We start from the raw sequence: 16,614 nt of genomic DNA, 5'->3' as shown, positions 1-16,614 counted from the left end.
GTCTGCAGTTTAATTTGTTGCTGGCTATCTTGCTCTTGCTTGTTGCTGGATCTCAACATTTTGAACCGAGAGAGAGATTTAGCTGTCGTACAAAGCTAAGACTCTGTAACATCATATTTGTATAGATACTCCCTCAGGCATTTGGGCTCATGGATTTTAAACGTCTGAGAGAGTGGCACTCGTCTGACAAGACGTTGCAATAATCATGTATATATATATATATATGTATATATATATGTGTATATATGTATGTATATATGTGTATATATATGTGTATATATATATGTGTATATATGTATATATATATGTATATATATATATATGTATGTATATATATATATTGGTTTGTTTATTCTATGTGCTATGTATTTTCGGATTGTTTTACTCTGTTATGTTGAATTCACCTATTCGTAACAACCATCATCATCGTCATCATAAATGCTCTGTCATGTATATTCCACATGTACGTGTATGTGTACATGTGTGTGCATTTGTACGTACATGCGTGTATGTATGTATGTATGTATGTATGTGTATATGCATGTTGTCATGTGTGTTTGTGTGGGTTCTTTCGTATATATGTTTGCATGTATCTGTTTGTATGCATGCTTGTATGTGTACGTGTATATGTTTATTTCGATATATGTGGGGTGTAGATGACTCCCAAAAGCTTTGTTAAGGCAACCCCTCTGGGTGAAACAAATCTCTGTCATAAAAAAAAAAAAAAATTAAAAAAAAAAGAAGAAAATTACAAAAAAACAAAAACATAAAGCGGGAGACCAGTACCCGCATTAAGCTGGTCTGCAGTTTGATTTGTTGCTGGCTATCTTGCTCATGCTTGTTGCTGGATCTCAACATTTTGAACCAAGAGAGAGACTTAGCTGTCGTACAAAGCTAAAACTCTGTAACATCATCTTTGTATAGATACTTCCTCAGGCATTCGTCTATAAAAAATTGTCCGTGGCGATGGAAAAATTGTCACCTGTGTAGCCCTGAAATGCTGGAAGCATGTAATAATTGATCTACCATCATTCTATATATGTATGTATGTATGTATGTTAATATATGTATCTATTTATATATGTATGTATATATGTATGTGTGTATATATTTTTATTTATTTATTTATTGTGTATATATGTTTATGTGTGTTTGTATGTTTATATGTATATGTATTTATGCACATATATGTATGCGTATGGGTGCATATATGTGTGTGCGTATGGGTGCATATATATGTATGTGGGTAACTTCATGTGTATACATGTGTACGTATTTGTATGTGAATATGTATGTATATGTGTGTATGTATTTTTGTATGTTTGTATATATGTGTATGCATATGTATGTATATGTGTGCATGTGTGTATGTATATGTTTGTATGTATGTGTTATATGTATGGTGTATGTATGTATGTGTGTATATTTATGGGTGTGTATGTGTACGTATGTGTGTATATGTATATATATGTATGAATGCAAATGACCGTCTTTAATGTCATGTCTGCTTGAGCGTGTGGATTCGCTGGCAGGACTTAAAAAAAAATATATAAAAAAAAAAAGAAAAAAAAAAGGGTTATCTTCGGGCTCATGGACTTTCAGTGACTGAGGGAGTGGCACTCGTCTGACAAGATGTTGCAATCATCATATGTATGTATATATATGTATACGTATATATATGTATGTATATATATGTATGTATATATATATATATATATATATGTATGTATATAGTGTTATAATGGAATAATTCCAGGAGGAAATCCGGGTATGAGAGCTCAATGTGGTAAACAGAGCAATAACATAAAAATATAACATGGAATTATTGCATCGACAATTATGTAATTTCCGTGTTACATTTTTATGTATGTATGTATATATATATGTGTGTGTGTGTATATATATATATATATATCTATATTTTTATAAAGTAATAGGGTTCGTGTGTTTCTGTCTGTGTGTACAGCTCTCCATCATCAACGAAATATAAAGGAGGTAAGAGGGTAGATCTCTCCTGGTAGAGAAACATTAGAACCCATTTTAGGATGTTTCTGTTATAGGAGACATAAGAATCTATGCCTAATTTCTTTATATACTAGTCTACAAACCACCCCCATATCGAATGACTTATGCTCATTTGCATATCACATTATATTAAATCTCTTTAACTAATTACCTCGACCTTATTACATATTGGAAATATTCTAATCATTTCAACTGTACTATTTACAAAATCTATTTAACATTTAATCATTTAATATATTTTCATTTAATTTTATATTCGATTTATTTCACTTTACGTATATTATCAAAACAATTCATTGGCGAGCAAAGCTTTATGTTTTGGGATTGTATTGAAAATGTAATGGAAATTTCAATTTCGTTCCGTTTTAATCTTTTATATTTTACTTGCCAATATTATTGAAAGAATACAATTCAACTATCGTAATTTTATATAAATAAACAAAAACAAATATTTTAAAATAAAACTTTATTAAAAAAGAAATAATTTTATTTTTAAATGAAAAAAATCAATTTAGTAAAATAATTGTATTAAACACCCCCAGCCTTGTCAGCAAACCTGTAAACCTATAAAAGTTAACATTTCGAATGTAAACAGTGATTTTTCGATTTTGTTAGCGCTTGCCGCAATTAAACACAATTAAAACGGAACTAACTTTATTTCCATTCTATTTTTTAAACAACCCCCAAAACATAACGCTCTCTTCCAGTTATAGCCAATTTTTTTTTAATTAAATAAAACAGGTAAAAATAAACAGATAAGCGCATTTTCTTTTACATTTTTCTTACAACCAACGTTGTCATTTTAACCAACTGCAGGATATCGTTACTTTTGTGGGGTTGTTTTGAAAATGGCACGGAGATTATAATTTCGTTCCAATTTAATCTTTCTGGTCGAGCCTATTTCGAAAGCCTGTCTTATCATAGATTTGAACTACAAATAATTTATTACATTTTGATTATTACTATCTTAAGACTTAAAGCTTATATTTATTTCATTTTTCTATTTATATATTGAATTAGTTATTTCCAGTCTTATTTAAACTTAGTGCTTTCTTTAAACCGGATGAACCTTTTATAAAAATATGAGTTTAACGTAAAGAACACGAACAAGGTTTTATTCAACTGAATTTCTTCCAGTTTACTAACAAAATATATAAATTTAAAAGAGATATAAATAATAAAATAAAAAGGTTATGTAATTTAAAAGAAATACACGTACTCACAAAAGCAGAACTTTTTTTACACATTTTTTTCTTTAAAACCATAACAATGAGACTAACAATTACCTAGATCTTAGTAATTATTTGTTTTAATAGAACTGTTTTAATTGTACTGTTTACTTAGTTAACCTAAGTTGGTATTACATTTATTTTACATTTACTTTTTTTTTTTAATTATTACTTTTAGACTGTGACGTTTACACCCGGAAGTAATGAGTCACACGTAGGTCGCTTTTATTCATTCCTTTTGGTCAAGATCAAAGTGTAGTATCTGTTCTTCAGATGCTGCACTTCATTTTCTTGTTCTCTTTCGGTGGAGGAGAAATCCTTCACGACTGAGACAATTTTTATTTTTGTACCTTTTCTCCACGTTAAAAAACGACCCTGGTGTCTAACTCTGTCCCGTGGGGAGGCATAGTAAATAGGTACAATATAATTGTTTATAATTGTACTATTCAGAAATATTATTTATAGTTCGTCCATTTCAGTTAGTATACATTTCCTTTACGCTTAATTAATTTACAATCATTAATATCGTTAAACAATTCCGTTTAAAACCGAAATTATGCCACCCAAACGAAGTAGAAACGAAAGTGAGGAAGAAAGAATGGAAAGATTGGAAGCTAATAGACTAAGAGTTGCTGCAGTTCGCTCCAATGAAAACAATTCAGATAGAGAAAGACGTCTAGAACTTAACAGGATACGTCAAAGAGAAAGGAGAGCAAGACTGTCAGATTTGGAAAGAGAAACCCAACGTGAAGCTGACAGAACTAGACATGCTGTAAGGCGGTTAAATTCATCACAAGATGAAATTCAAGAAAGGCAAAGATATGCACTGGAAAGAGAAGCAATATTACGATCGAATGAATTATATGAGGTAAGTAGACGTACACAAGGTCAGTTGAGAGTGGCTCAACGACATCAGAATGAATCGGAAACCCAACGAAGCTTTCGCCTATACCAAGGGCAACAACGAGAGGCTGCATGGAGAGAGAGTATGACTTTGCCCCAGCAATTGACAGAAAACGAGGCAGCTAGACAACGAATGACTGCTTTGAGACACCATGAAATAGAACACTGCAATAGAAAAGGATTGCTCTACAACAAAAATGACTCTCTCACTACAGCTGATATAGGAAAAATGGACAAAGTATGTCAACATTGCTCAGCTGTAAAATTTAAAGGAGAAACCCCTGGTTGTTGTTGTTCTTCTGGCAAAGTTGTGCTTGATAGCTTTCCACCACTGCCTCAGTTGCTTCAAGATTTGCTCTCCGGCAATGGTCCCATCTCTAAAGATTTTCTGCAAAATCTACGCAGTTATAACAATTGTTTTGCAATGACATCATTTGGTCACAAAATTGTGGCAGTACATGGGTGGAATCCTTCTTTTAGAATTCGAGGCCAGGTTTGCCACCAGATTGGGAGTCTTTTACCACCTGAAGATGAAGCAGCAAAGTTTATTCAAGTCTACTTCTTGGATAGTCTGGAAGAGGAACTACATAATCGGGGACGTGACAGTAGACTCAATAGAGACATTCTCCAAAGTCTGACTGAATTTTTACATGAGAACAACAGCTTCATTTGTCAGCTGAAAACAACAAAGGAGAGGATTGAAGAAGAACACTTGGTAGAACATAAAGTTGTCATAAGGGAAGACCGAAGGCCGCAAGAAGAGCATCCACGGCGATTCAATGCTCCAACAACAACGTATGAGATTGGAATATTAATGGAGAATGAACCAACAGCTAACCGGGATATTGTCTTGCGTTTTAGAAATGATACATTAAAATGGATCTCCGAACTACATCCCCTCTACGATACTTTAATGTACCCGTTAATGTACCCCTATGGTTCTCCATTTTACAACATCTACATGAAGGCATCCAATGGGCGAAAAGTTACCCAACAGCAATTTTATTCGTACCATTTAATGACTCGGCCTGGAAACTATTTTCTCTGGTACCGAAGGCTATTTCAACAATGGCTGGTGGATGTGTACTGCAAGATTGAAACAGAACGTTTACAGTTCCTGAGGCGTGAGCAACAGACCCTGAGAGCTGACAATTATAGCAACTTGAGAGATTCAATTCTTAGGGAGGATGGGAATCCAGAACAGTTTGGTCAACGAGTTGTTCTTCCGGCAACTTATACAGGAGGCCCTCGATACATGTTTGAGCGTCAAAGTGATGCCATGGCATATGTTCGGGGAATGGGCCGAGCCGACCTCTTCATCACGTTCACAACAAATCCAAAGTGGACAGAAATTACAGAAAATTGTCTTCAAGGGCAAGACCCTCAGGATCGTCCAGATATTGTTGCCAGGGTTTTCAGGCAGAAGCTAAAAAAGTTACTTGAATTTATTAAAAAGGGAGGATTTGGCAGGTTGAGGGCTTTCCTGTACAGTATTGAATATCAAAAAAGAGGACTGCCGCATGCACACATCCTCACCTGGCAGGCCCCAGAGGACAAACTTCTACCAGAAAAAATGGATCTCTGCATATCTGCAGAGATCCCTGACAAAGAGGAAGATCCTGATCTTCATGCTAAAGTGATGGCACATATGGTGCATGGACCTTGTGGACCATTTAATCCAAATTGTCCATGTACGATTGACAACAAATGTTCCAAAAAATACCCAAAAGAATTTCTTCAGTGTACCGAGCAAGGCCAAGACTCTTACCCCAAGTACAGGCGAAGAAAACCAGAAGATGGAAGCCAGACTGGTACAATAAGGATGAAGAGAAATGGTCGGTATGTTAATCAAGAAATAACAAACCAGTGGATTGTTCCGTACAACAAGGTCCTCCTTCAGCAGTTCAACGCTCACATTAACGTAGAAATTTGCAGCTCGATCCAAAGCATCAAATATGTCCTCAAATACGTGAATAAAGGATGTGATCAAGCAGTGTTTGAACTACAAAGAACTGATGGAGCAGCTAACCAACAAGGCCAAGTACAAAGTCACATTGTGGATGAGATCCAGCAGTTCCAGAATGCAAGGTATGTCGGCAGTTCAGAGGCGGCCTGGAGGATATTGGAACATCCCATCCATGAACATTTCCCCCCAATTGTACAACTTTCTGTTCATCTTGAAAATGGGCAGAATGTCATGTTCTCAGCTGATACTGCTCTGGAACGAGCCCAAGGTCCACCGCCTGCCACAACTTTGACACCATTTTTTCAACTCTGCCATGAGGATGACTTTGCAAGGGGTCTCAAATACGTAGAAGTCCCTGAGTTTTACACTTGGAACAAATCGACAAAGAAATGGATGAGAAGAATGCGTGGGGTACAAGTTGAAGGTGCTGAAAATGATGATGTATGGAAGGCACCATGCATTGGGAGAATCTACACGATTAGTCCAAAAGCAGGGGAGTGTTATTTCTTACGCCTGTTGCTCAATGAGGTTGCTGGTCCAACTTTTTCTCAAAATTTGCGAGCATACAATGGTCAGGTGTTTGAAACATACAGAGCAGCGTGCCTTGCTCGAGGCCTTCTAGAAAATGACCATCACTTGCATCAAGCAGTAGGAGAGGCAAGTGCCACTCAATCACCTTCAAATTTGCGAAGCCTATTTGTGATAATTTTAACAGCCTGTGAGCCAAGAAATCCTCTTGAGATCTGGATGGCTTTTCGTGATGTAATATCTGAAGACATTCTTCACAGATACAGGCAAGAAGTTAACAATCCAGAAGCAGATTTTAATGAGGACATCTACAATAAAACTCTTTGTCTAATTGAAGAAAAAGTTCTCCTTATGTGCGGTCAACCATTGGCAAGCTATGGATTACCTGCACCAACGCAAGGGAGAGATGAAAGACTCGCGAGAGAGTATCAACGTGAAGTTACTTATAATCTTGAAGAACTTTCCCTACAAGCAGAAAATATGCAAGAAAAACTGACCGATTCTCAAAGAGAAGTTTACAATTCATTCATGGCAATGTTGGAAGCACAAGGTGAAATGAACAAAAACATGATGTTTCTTGATGCTCCAGGTGGTACGGGCAAGACTTTTGTAATCAATTTGATCCTTGCAAAGATTAGATCCATGAGAAAGATTGTGCTTGCAACAGCATCCAGTGGCATTGCTGCTACTCTACTACAAGGTGGCCGCACTCTTCACAGCACTTTTAAAGTACCCTTGGATACTCATCGAATGGATCAGCCAGTTTGCAAAATTACTGGTAACTCAGCCTTGGCAAATGTAATTAGAGACACCTCTGCAATCATTGTAGACGAAGCTCCAATGACGCACAAGAGTGTTTATGAAGCAATTGACCGAACACTGCAAGACATCACAGGAAACAAGAATCCCATGGGTGGCATTCCAACCTTATTTTGCGGTGATTGCCGTCAAATCCTCCCAGTGGTTAAAAATCGCACAAGGGCTAACATTGTCAATGCAAGTTTGAAACAATCCTATCTCTGGAGGCACGTTATAGTGAAGAGACTGACTACTAATATGAGAGCCTATATCTCTGATAACACAGCTACAGCAGACTTCTCAAAATTGCTTCTCCAAATCGGTACCTGAGTGCGCAACAAAGCTCCGTGCGAAGCACGGGTATCTTTGCTAGTATATATATATACATATAGAAGAACATTTTTTTGTGTGTACATATTTATATATTTAAATCTTCAGAATTCATTCTGAAACTAATAAAATGATCATCATAAATTTTGAAATACAGTTGCTAATCATAAGTAGTTGTAATGCGAGCTATATTAAGTCAAATTTAGAAGTAGGTAAAAATAGGGCAGAAGTCCTTAATGTAAATTCACATACTTCTGATTTTTGTGAAATTTTAACAATGTATTCGGTGAGAATTAATATTCCACACGTTTCTTTGGTTTATTTGAAATCATTTTTAAGGGATAATATGTGGTCACAATTTTCTATTTAACTTTTCTATTTCTATTTGAAAATTAAAGTATCTTGGATTTGTAATGAATTTGATCCATGGTTAATAGACACCAATTAAGGAAGATTTTCCAAACATATTCTGGAGAGGCAGGCTGAATCAGGTGCAGCAGGAAGGAGCTGGAGCAGGCACTCAAGAATGGAAAAGGAAGGCTGGAGTAGAAGCTGAAACAAGTGTTACATAGGAACTAGAGAAATATTGCTATAATGTCTGTAGAGTGAGATGCTGTCAGCAGCGATATAGGATATGTAGCATTACATACCTAATGTGCTTCAACAAGTCATATCTTTTTTATTTGTGGGTCAATATTTAAAAGAATTACATTGATGGAAAGTGAATAAAATAAGCATTCCAATGATGTTAATTTATTTTTCTTTCATGTGTTCAATATTTTTATGCTCCAAGTTCAAAATAAAAAAAAAAACGTAAAAAATGATGACAGCTAAAAGGGAAACTATTATTTCACTGTTTACATTTTATACCTTATGTTTGGATACATATGCATGGGGGTAAATTTGATTGGATATGGCTGAAATTTTACAGGTTATATAAACAAAGAAGTCCATCTCTACTGGTGTTTGATTTTTATTTTTACGGCCACAGGAAGCAAAGTTACGACTTTGCAAAGTTGACGAAGAATATTTCAAAATTGATAAGATAAATCGGCATATATCATCCATTTTCATATAGATAATAGTTTCAGAATTATTTTCCTGTATAATATGTAAATATTTGATAATTATTAATTGTGCGGAAATTTCTTTAAAATGTTATATAGAAATTAACAGATAAACAGCTTGCTAAGCACTAATGCTAACATAATGCGCTGAGCTGACTAAAGTATTCTCTTAAAAATAGAAAACTGTTTTTCCGCTTTTGTCTTATTAGACTAGTCATTTTTTATTCTGAGTTTGTCAATTTAAAAAAAATAATTTTCAAGTTTTTCAAATTTGATTTCCAAACAATACTATATTGAAACAGGGTTATTTATGCCATTTTTCGTGTTTTTTTGTTTGTTTTTATTTTACAGATTTTTTAAAGAAGTTTTAACATCATTCGTTTTGCATCACGTTCGTTTTTTTTTTTCCATCACGTTCGCGTTTTCTTTTTTGTTTTTTTGATTTTAAGAAATTTTAACATTGTTCATTTGCATCAAGTTCGTTTTTTTGTTTTTTTTCTGATATTTTTAGAAGTTTTAACATTGTTCTTTTCATATAATATTTAAACTTTGCTTATTCTTTTATTTTGATTTAACCCCCCCTCCCTCCAACACACACACCTCTAACAATGCCGGGTACCCCCACTAGGAACAAATAAAAGGTACTTGTGCACTTATGCTACCATGTTGAAATAATGTTATTATTTAGAAACCCATTCTTAACATGGGGAAGGAAGGGTGTTTTCTTAACTATTCTGTACTTTCACCTAACAATTAAATAAAAAAGATATCGTGGAACTTGAATTTATTTTTAACTCATTGTTAAGACCATTTTTTTGAATCTGTAAAACTGAACCCGTTTTTTTTTAACTGAGGATATCTAAATAATAATAATTATAATAATAATAATAATAATAATAATAATAATAATAATTAGGCGGTTTGATAAGAATTTCATTGTGATGCATTTTGTAAATTTTTACCTTGTTTCCACCTTAACATTTTTCTTTACAATCACTACATTTTAAGGTTTTCGGGTATGCTAAAAACGAATATTGCATTTAAATTTTTCGTAAATAAGTAGCTTTCTGGATATTAAGCAATGTCATTTCTTACATTATTGCTGGTGGCCATCTTGGTATGCGCGTTTGTGCATAGTTTCTCGGCTTGTGCTTGCACGCACCAAGAGAGCCACCAGCGATAACATGAAAAATGACATTGCTTAATATCCGGAAAACTACTTATTTGCAGAAAATTTAAATGCGATATTCGTTTTCAGCATACCATAAAACCTATAAAAGTAATGATTTTAAATGTTAAGGTAGAAACAAGGTAAAAAATTACCATCTTATTTCTTTGTTTACATAATTGAATTTTCAGTAAAACAACAATAGAAATGAAAAAAGTTACCATCAACTGGTAAATATATAGTTGTTGTTTATCAGGATTCCTGGTATCCTGGTACTGTGAAAACTACATCAAGGATTCATGTAGAGTTACACTTAGATTTTGTCAAAATTTGATGAAATTATTTTGAAACATGGGCAGAAAAAATGCCTAGATAAATATTTTAGTTTTTTTCACTTATTTTACAGAGTTTTTTTTCTCTGTCGTTTTTTAATCTCTTTTTCATTTTGTCCTTTGTTAATCCCTTTTTCGTTTAAAGGCACTCCCCACCTCCTCATCCACAAAATAGGCAAGATGGCTGGGATACGATTGATCTCATTAAAATTTGATTTTTCTCTGTATAAAAAAAAGCCTACTTGATCAAATTAACTGATTTTTTTAATGAAAATTTTATTCCATAACAAGTACATACAATATAATTTTTTTCCAATATTTTAATTTTTTAATGTCTTGATTAAACTAAACAAGTGCTTATTTTCTCTAGTTCGGTTATATTTTAATGTATTACATTACAGCTACTGACCACTCCTTATTTGCACTTGAATGAAGGCCTGTATTAAAATTTGAGTTTTGTATGACCCAGCTGTTTATGGTTCCTGTTTCATGTCTTTATAAACATCAAGTGAAGAGACATTCTTTTTTTTGTTCTTTTATTTGTCTAGGTGTACTTTAAAAAAAAAATTATTTATTTGCATTTTCATTCTTTTCTTTTGTTGCTATTGATATCACTTGAAAATGTTGAGTCCAAGCAGACTATTTTTTCTGAATTTAGCACAGTTGCAACATAATAACAGCAGTATATTTAATACTATTAAAGTCAATTTCTAAAAAGTCCTGGGTATGATCTTTAAAGATACCCAGTGGTGAGGTCCTGTTTGGGGGCTTTGTGAAATGTGAAGTTGCCCCATAGTTACCATTGCTCTCAGGTCCACTTTGTTAGGACATTTGGTGCTACCAGATCAGGTTGTCTAAAGATATTGGCTTCCTGACCTAAAATTCACCAAACATTGTTTTTTTTTTCCTTTCCCTTTGCAAAACTCAATTATGTTCTGCAAAGCTCAATTTTCTTCTACAACCAAACCAAACCAAACACGATAATTAAATATTTGAAAATAAAAAGAACTTTTTCTAAAATTACTAGATTCAGCATCAAATAGCCTAATATGCCGTAAAACAAAACAACCAAATTTCTAAAAGCTGTCCACCATATGCCAGCAGGTAAAATATGCATCATGATTATTGTGGTGGTGATGATGGTGGTGATGATGGTGATGATGATGATGATGATGACGACTGAAATTCTTTGTTATTATGTCATCATGCACACTTTCCATTTGACATAATGTTTTAGATGGTGTGAGGAAGGGTGACTGGTAAGAGGAGGCGAATTAGACAGCATAAATTGGAATAAATATAAAGAAGACGCTGCCAAGTCTCCTGCAAAGAAGATGGGATCCCTTTACCTGGCTAGAAAACTCTCACATCTGCCAGTATCTTATATCTCTACAAACCCATCATTCACCCATGCATAAGGTATTTGCAATCGAGTAAGAAGATTAATGAAACTCCTCATCACCAATATCACAATAAACACTGACAAATCACTAACGATTACTACGCTGTTGTCTTAATGGCTACTGTACACACATTAGCCCTTATCTTTGAGTGTCCTAAGACCTTTGATAAGTGGTAACTCCTTTGTAAAAAAAATAAATAAGTATAATATAAATTTTGAGATCTGCTTAATAAATATGAAAATGTTAATAACTCGATTTTTTAATACAACATACTTCAAAAGAAATTAAATGAGAAGGAGCAATACGCAAATGTTCAATAAGTTAAATGATATTTGCTATTTTTCAAAAATTGATTACAACTTGGCTTAAATTCAAATCTTTTTGTAATCCTGTAAGAAAATTAACGGAACTCCTTTTCAACAACACCACAATAAACACCGACATGTCTCAGCTCCAATGTTTTCTCTCAGCGGTCAAAAATGCAAATTTCTGTCTTCCTCAATTAATCCTTCCTGAAGTAGTTGTTCTTCTCATATGCAAATGAATGTCAGCAATAAAATATCGAACTACAAACACAAGTTCTTTTTTAGACTTAAAACTGAGCATCCAACGTGCAAAACAATGTATAATCTTCAAAGTTGGTAACCCTTCATTTTCTTCTCTCTTGTTACAGTAGGTAACAATTTCATTCTCTTTTATATTTTAAACCTCATAATTGTTATACTTTCTAGTAAGGGACAAACTAACTAAGAAGTCATTTATTTTGATAGATGGTTTACACCCGTAGTAATATATCCACGTTACCTAACTCTGATAAAGCAATGTAATTTTAATCACTTTTAACTCAATAACAAGTATAATAAACACTTTATATAATGCATATAATAATGTGATAACATTAACACTTTATATAACACATAACTGCAACAATTTGTAGGTAATCAAAAGTTAAAAAAATTTTTTTTTTTATCCCAGTTTTAAAATTGTAATGTTTAATGTTAATCATCCTATTGTATGAATCTGAAGATTGTTCTGTTGGCATTGGTTTCCCCGATATTTTTCTACTCGTATTCTCCATAGTTACAGTAGGTATCATTTAATCCTTCTTCATATTTTAAGTCTATGTATTGTTGCCATATCTGGATTGGTGCACCATTAGCCCCCCTCAGACAAGTTGCAAGAAATAATCTCCAACCTATTACATCTCTCACTGTATACCCAGTTTCAGCCACTTTCCCATCATTGAAATTTTTTTTTTTACAAGGAAGTCATCACTTATCAAGGCTCGAAGGCCACTCAAGGATAAGGGTTAATGGATATAAGGTGGTAGTGTGGTAATCGTTATCTGCCTAAGTTGAGTAGAATTTGATTGTTTAAGGGGACGGTTCAACAAGAACTTGTTTACATCGGACTTGATACATGCGCTTCTTTTACAAATATTTTCACAGAATGTGTACTGACAAAGTTACTGCACTTTTAATCCCTAACCAATTTGACTAGTGCCACATTTCCACTCCTTCACTGTAGAAGTCGTCAGATGCCGAAAAATGTTCTTTGCTTGACATTGAATATCGTTCTGTAAATAATTTAATGTTTCTGTCATTAATAAATTGTTTAAAAATACAATGAGCTTGTCTGCTTGTTCTTAGAATCTCCAATGGTTCTAACATCTGCCCCGCAAAAAAATTATTTTAAAAAAAAACATAATTAACAGTAAAAAATAATAATAAAAAATCACATATAAAAATATTAAAAAAAAAAACATGAAATAAACAGCCCCCAAAATAATAAAAATTCACGTATAAAATTATAAAAAAATAAAAAATAAACAGTAAAAAAATAATAATAATGAAGTACATATAAAAATATAAAAAAATATAAAAATAAACAGTCAAAAAGAATAATAACAAATCACATTTAAAATATAAAAAATCATTAAAATAAACAGTAAAAAAAATAATAATAAAAACACATAAAAATATTAAAAAAAACATAAAAATAAACAGTCAAAAAGAATAATGACAATCACATTTAAAATTATAAAAAAAAAAATAAAAATAAACAGTAAAAAAAAAAATAAAAAATCACATATAAAAATATTTTAAAAACATAAAAAAACAGTCAAAAAGAATAATAACAAATCACATTTAAAAATATAAAAAACATCAAAATAAACAGTAAAAATAATAATAATAAAAAATCACATATAAAAATATTTAAAAAAAACATAAAATAAACAGTCAAAAAGAATAATAACAAATCACATTTAAAAATATAAAAAACATCAAAATAAACAGTAAAAATAATAATAATAAAAAAATCAGTTATAAAAATATTTAAAAAAACATAAAAATAAGCAGTCAAAAAGAATAAAAAATCACACATAAAAATATAAAAAAACTCATAAAATAAACAGTTAAAAAAAATTACATATAAAAATATAAAAAAGATATAAAATAAACAGTAAAAAAGAATACTAAAAAAATCAGTTATAAAAATATTTTAAAAAAACATAAAAATAAACAGTCAAAAAGAATAATGAAAAAATCACACATAAAAATATAAAAAAACTCATAAAATAAACAGTTAAAAAAAATTACATATAAAAATATAAAAAAGACATAAAATAAACAGTAAAAAAGAATACTAAAAAAATCAGTTATAAAAATATAAAAAAAAAACCCATAAAAATAAACAGTCAAAGAGAATAATGAAAAATCACATTTGTAAAAAACATAAAAATCAACAGTTAAAAATAATAATGAAAAACACCTGCATTAAAAGCACATTTACATGTTATATTGAAACTGAAGTACAAATTATCAAACTAATCACAAGACATGACTGATGCACAAACTTATTGGTCAAATTACATTTTGTTTGTTGTCAGCTTCACTGATTTATCCAGGAAAAGGTATGAACCCCCATTTATCTCTTAAAATATCAGGTTGACTTCAATAAATTATTTGCAATGGATCCTTTTATTTTGTATTGTTTTAATAATTTAGACCATTGTTCTCGTCTTGTTCTTGGGTGTTAGTTATTGCCACAATTTTTTTCAGCTGATATAACATCCAGTCTTACAGACAAGGTATGAAGCCAGTTGATCTAAGGAACTAAAAAAAGAATACAACATCAAAGGTAAAACACTGGCATATGATAAGTTAGATGGATAGATTCTGAGGAAGAAAACAGCAAGTCTTCCTCCTTTGTCAGAAACATCACTCATGGAACATGAGGATTAAAGAGAAGCAAAAGTCACGAGTGAATCAAAGGTTAAATTCTACTCGCTACATTTATTAAAACAAACTAAAATTCCATTTGTTTTCTATATTTCAGAGAATGAATGAAAATGAAGGTGTCCCTCCAGGTCGTTATGCTAATGCTGAGTTAATGAAGATCCCCAATTTTCTCCACCTGACCCCTGCCCATGTGAAAAAACATTGTGAAGCTCTCAAGAGTAAGTATATGTCCCAAGTAGATGTCTTGAATAATCTTATATCTAGAGATTTGCATTTAATTACATTGAACTATAGAATGTTATTTTTTGGGGTTTGTCCAGAATCTGCCCCCCCCCATTAAAAAAAAACAAAAGTAAAAAAAAAAAATCTGTAATGATGTATCAAATATCGTATACCAAAAATCACATAAATTGATAAAATACTTTTATTTTTAAATAAGAACATATAATTTTGTGGCGAAACGAACTGCAACAATATCCCAACGCCATCTTAAAAGATCAATAATTCAAACTTGCAAGATTGTAGAAAGCTATTCTTAACATGGGGACAACTCAGTTTGCTTAAAAATTATTTTCTTTATAAAAATAAAACTACTTGAAATACACTTAAATATGCAGATTTCATATTTATTATTATAGTCTATTGATTATCATATTGTACCTAATATATAATACTGATTTCAAAAGTAAAAAAAATATATGACTTTGGTGTCATCAACTAGAATCTAAACCAAAACATTTAGCACTCCAGCATTATTCAAGCCACCAATAGATAGATATAAAAACGCTAAAAATTAAGCGACATTAACATACAAATGTATATTTGTGCATGCATAGAGAAGCACTTTAAGGCAACTTAGGCCTGCCAAGTTGCAATTTTATTAATTTTGACCCCTTAGCAGCTATTTTTATCAGCTAAAAACCAAATCAAATTTGTTCCACGGGTCCGAATTCCCTATATATATGTCAAGTTTTAAATCTGTAGAACCAAAAATTGATAGAATAGTTTAATAAAGACTGTTCCTCACACAGACACCCATACAGACATGATCACTTTTATATATATATATATATATATATACTAGCATGGGTACCCCGCGTTACCTAGGTTGACATGAAGTTCCGTTTGAAACACGCCTGCTATACTAATCGTTTTCATCATGCGTAACGTGGATACCCCCACAACAATTTAAAAAATAAAAGAACGAATAACATGTATGTAATCACCCCCAAAAAGAAGTACCTGATACCTTCTCCACCAGATATTTCGGCAGAAGGGATCACTGTCCTAAGAAATCTCACGATTTTGTGAACCTAAAAAATAACGTTTATAAACATTAATGCGTGCATTTATTTTTTATTTTGGTAAATGTGTAGTTTAGCGGCATAAATCATTTGCCAGGCCCCAAAAATATAAAAACTATTTATTTTTATAAAAAACACATTGTTAGGCCCAAAGGCTGAAATAAAACCAGAAAAAAATTTCATTTTTATTATTTTTTTATCATTTATATTTATTATTCAAGGCCGCTATATTGCTTTTAAAATTTGGCCTTTCTAAGATTAGGCAGATTGGCCTTTTTAAACTCTTTCATGAACTATGTTTTTGACCGCCATATTTTTT

At 32.1% G+C, this 16,614-nt stretch overlaps 1 protein-coding gene across 3 annotated transcripts in view; it reads left to right on the top strand.

Annotated features, from left to right (window-relative positions):
- Nucleotides 1-16,614, top strand: part of LOC145285807 (small ribosomal subunit protein mS35-like) — a 114,123-nt gene that overhangs the window by 42,301 nt on the left and 55,208 nt on the right. For all 3 annotated transcript variants that reach the window (XM_080134214.1, XM_080134215.1, XM_080134213.1), the window contains exon 4: nucleotides 15,089-15,209. In XM_080134214.1, the coding sequence (XP_079990340.1) occupies nucleotides 15,089-15,209 (121 nt within the window). The remainder of the gene's footprint in view (nucleotides 1-15,088; nucleotides 15,210-16,614) is intronic.

The sequence above is a fragment of the Euprymna scolopes genome, chromosome 10 (assembly GCF_053919585.1).
Source record: "Euprymna scolopes isolate OS-2025 chromosome 10, ASM5391958v1, whole genome shotgun sequence".
In the NCBI taxonomy this organism is placed as follows: Eukaryota; Metazoa; Mollusca; class Cephalopoda; order Sepiida; family Sepiolidae; genus Euprymna; species Euprymna scolopes.
This window is presented reverse-complemented; position numbering and strand designations above follow the sequence as displayed.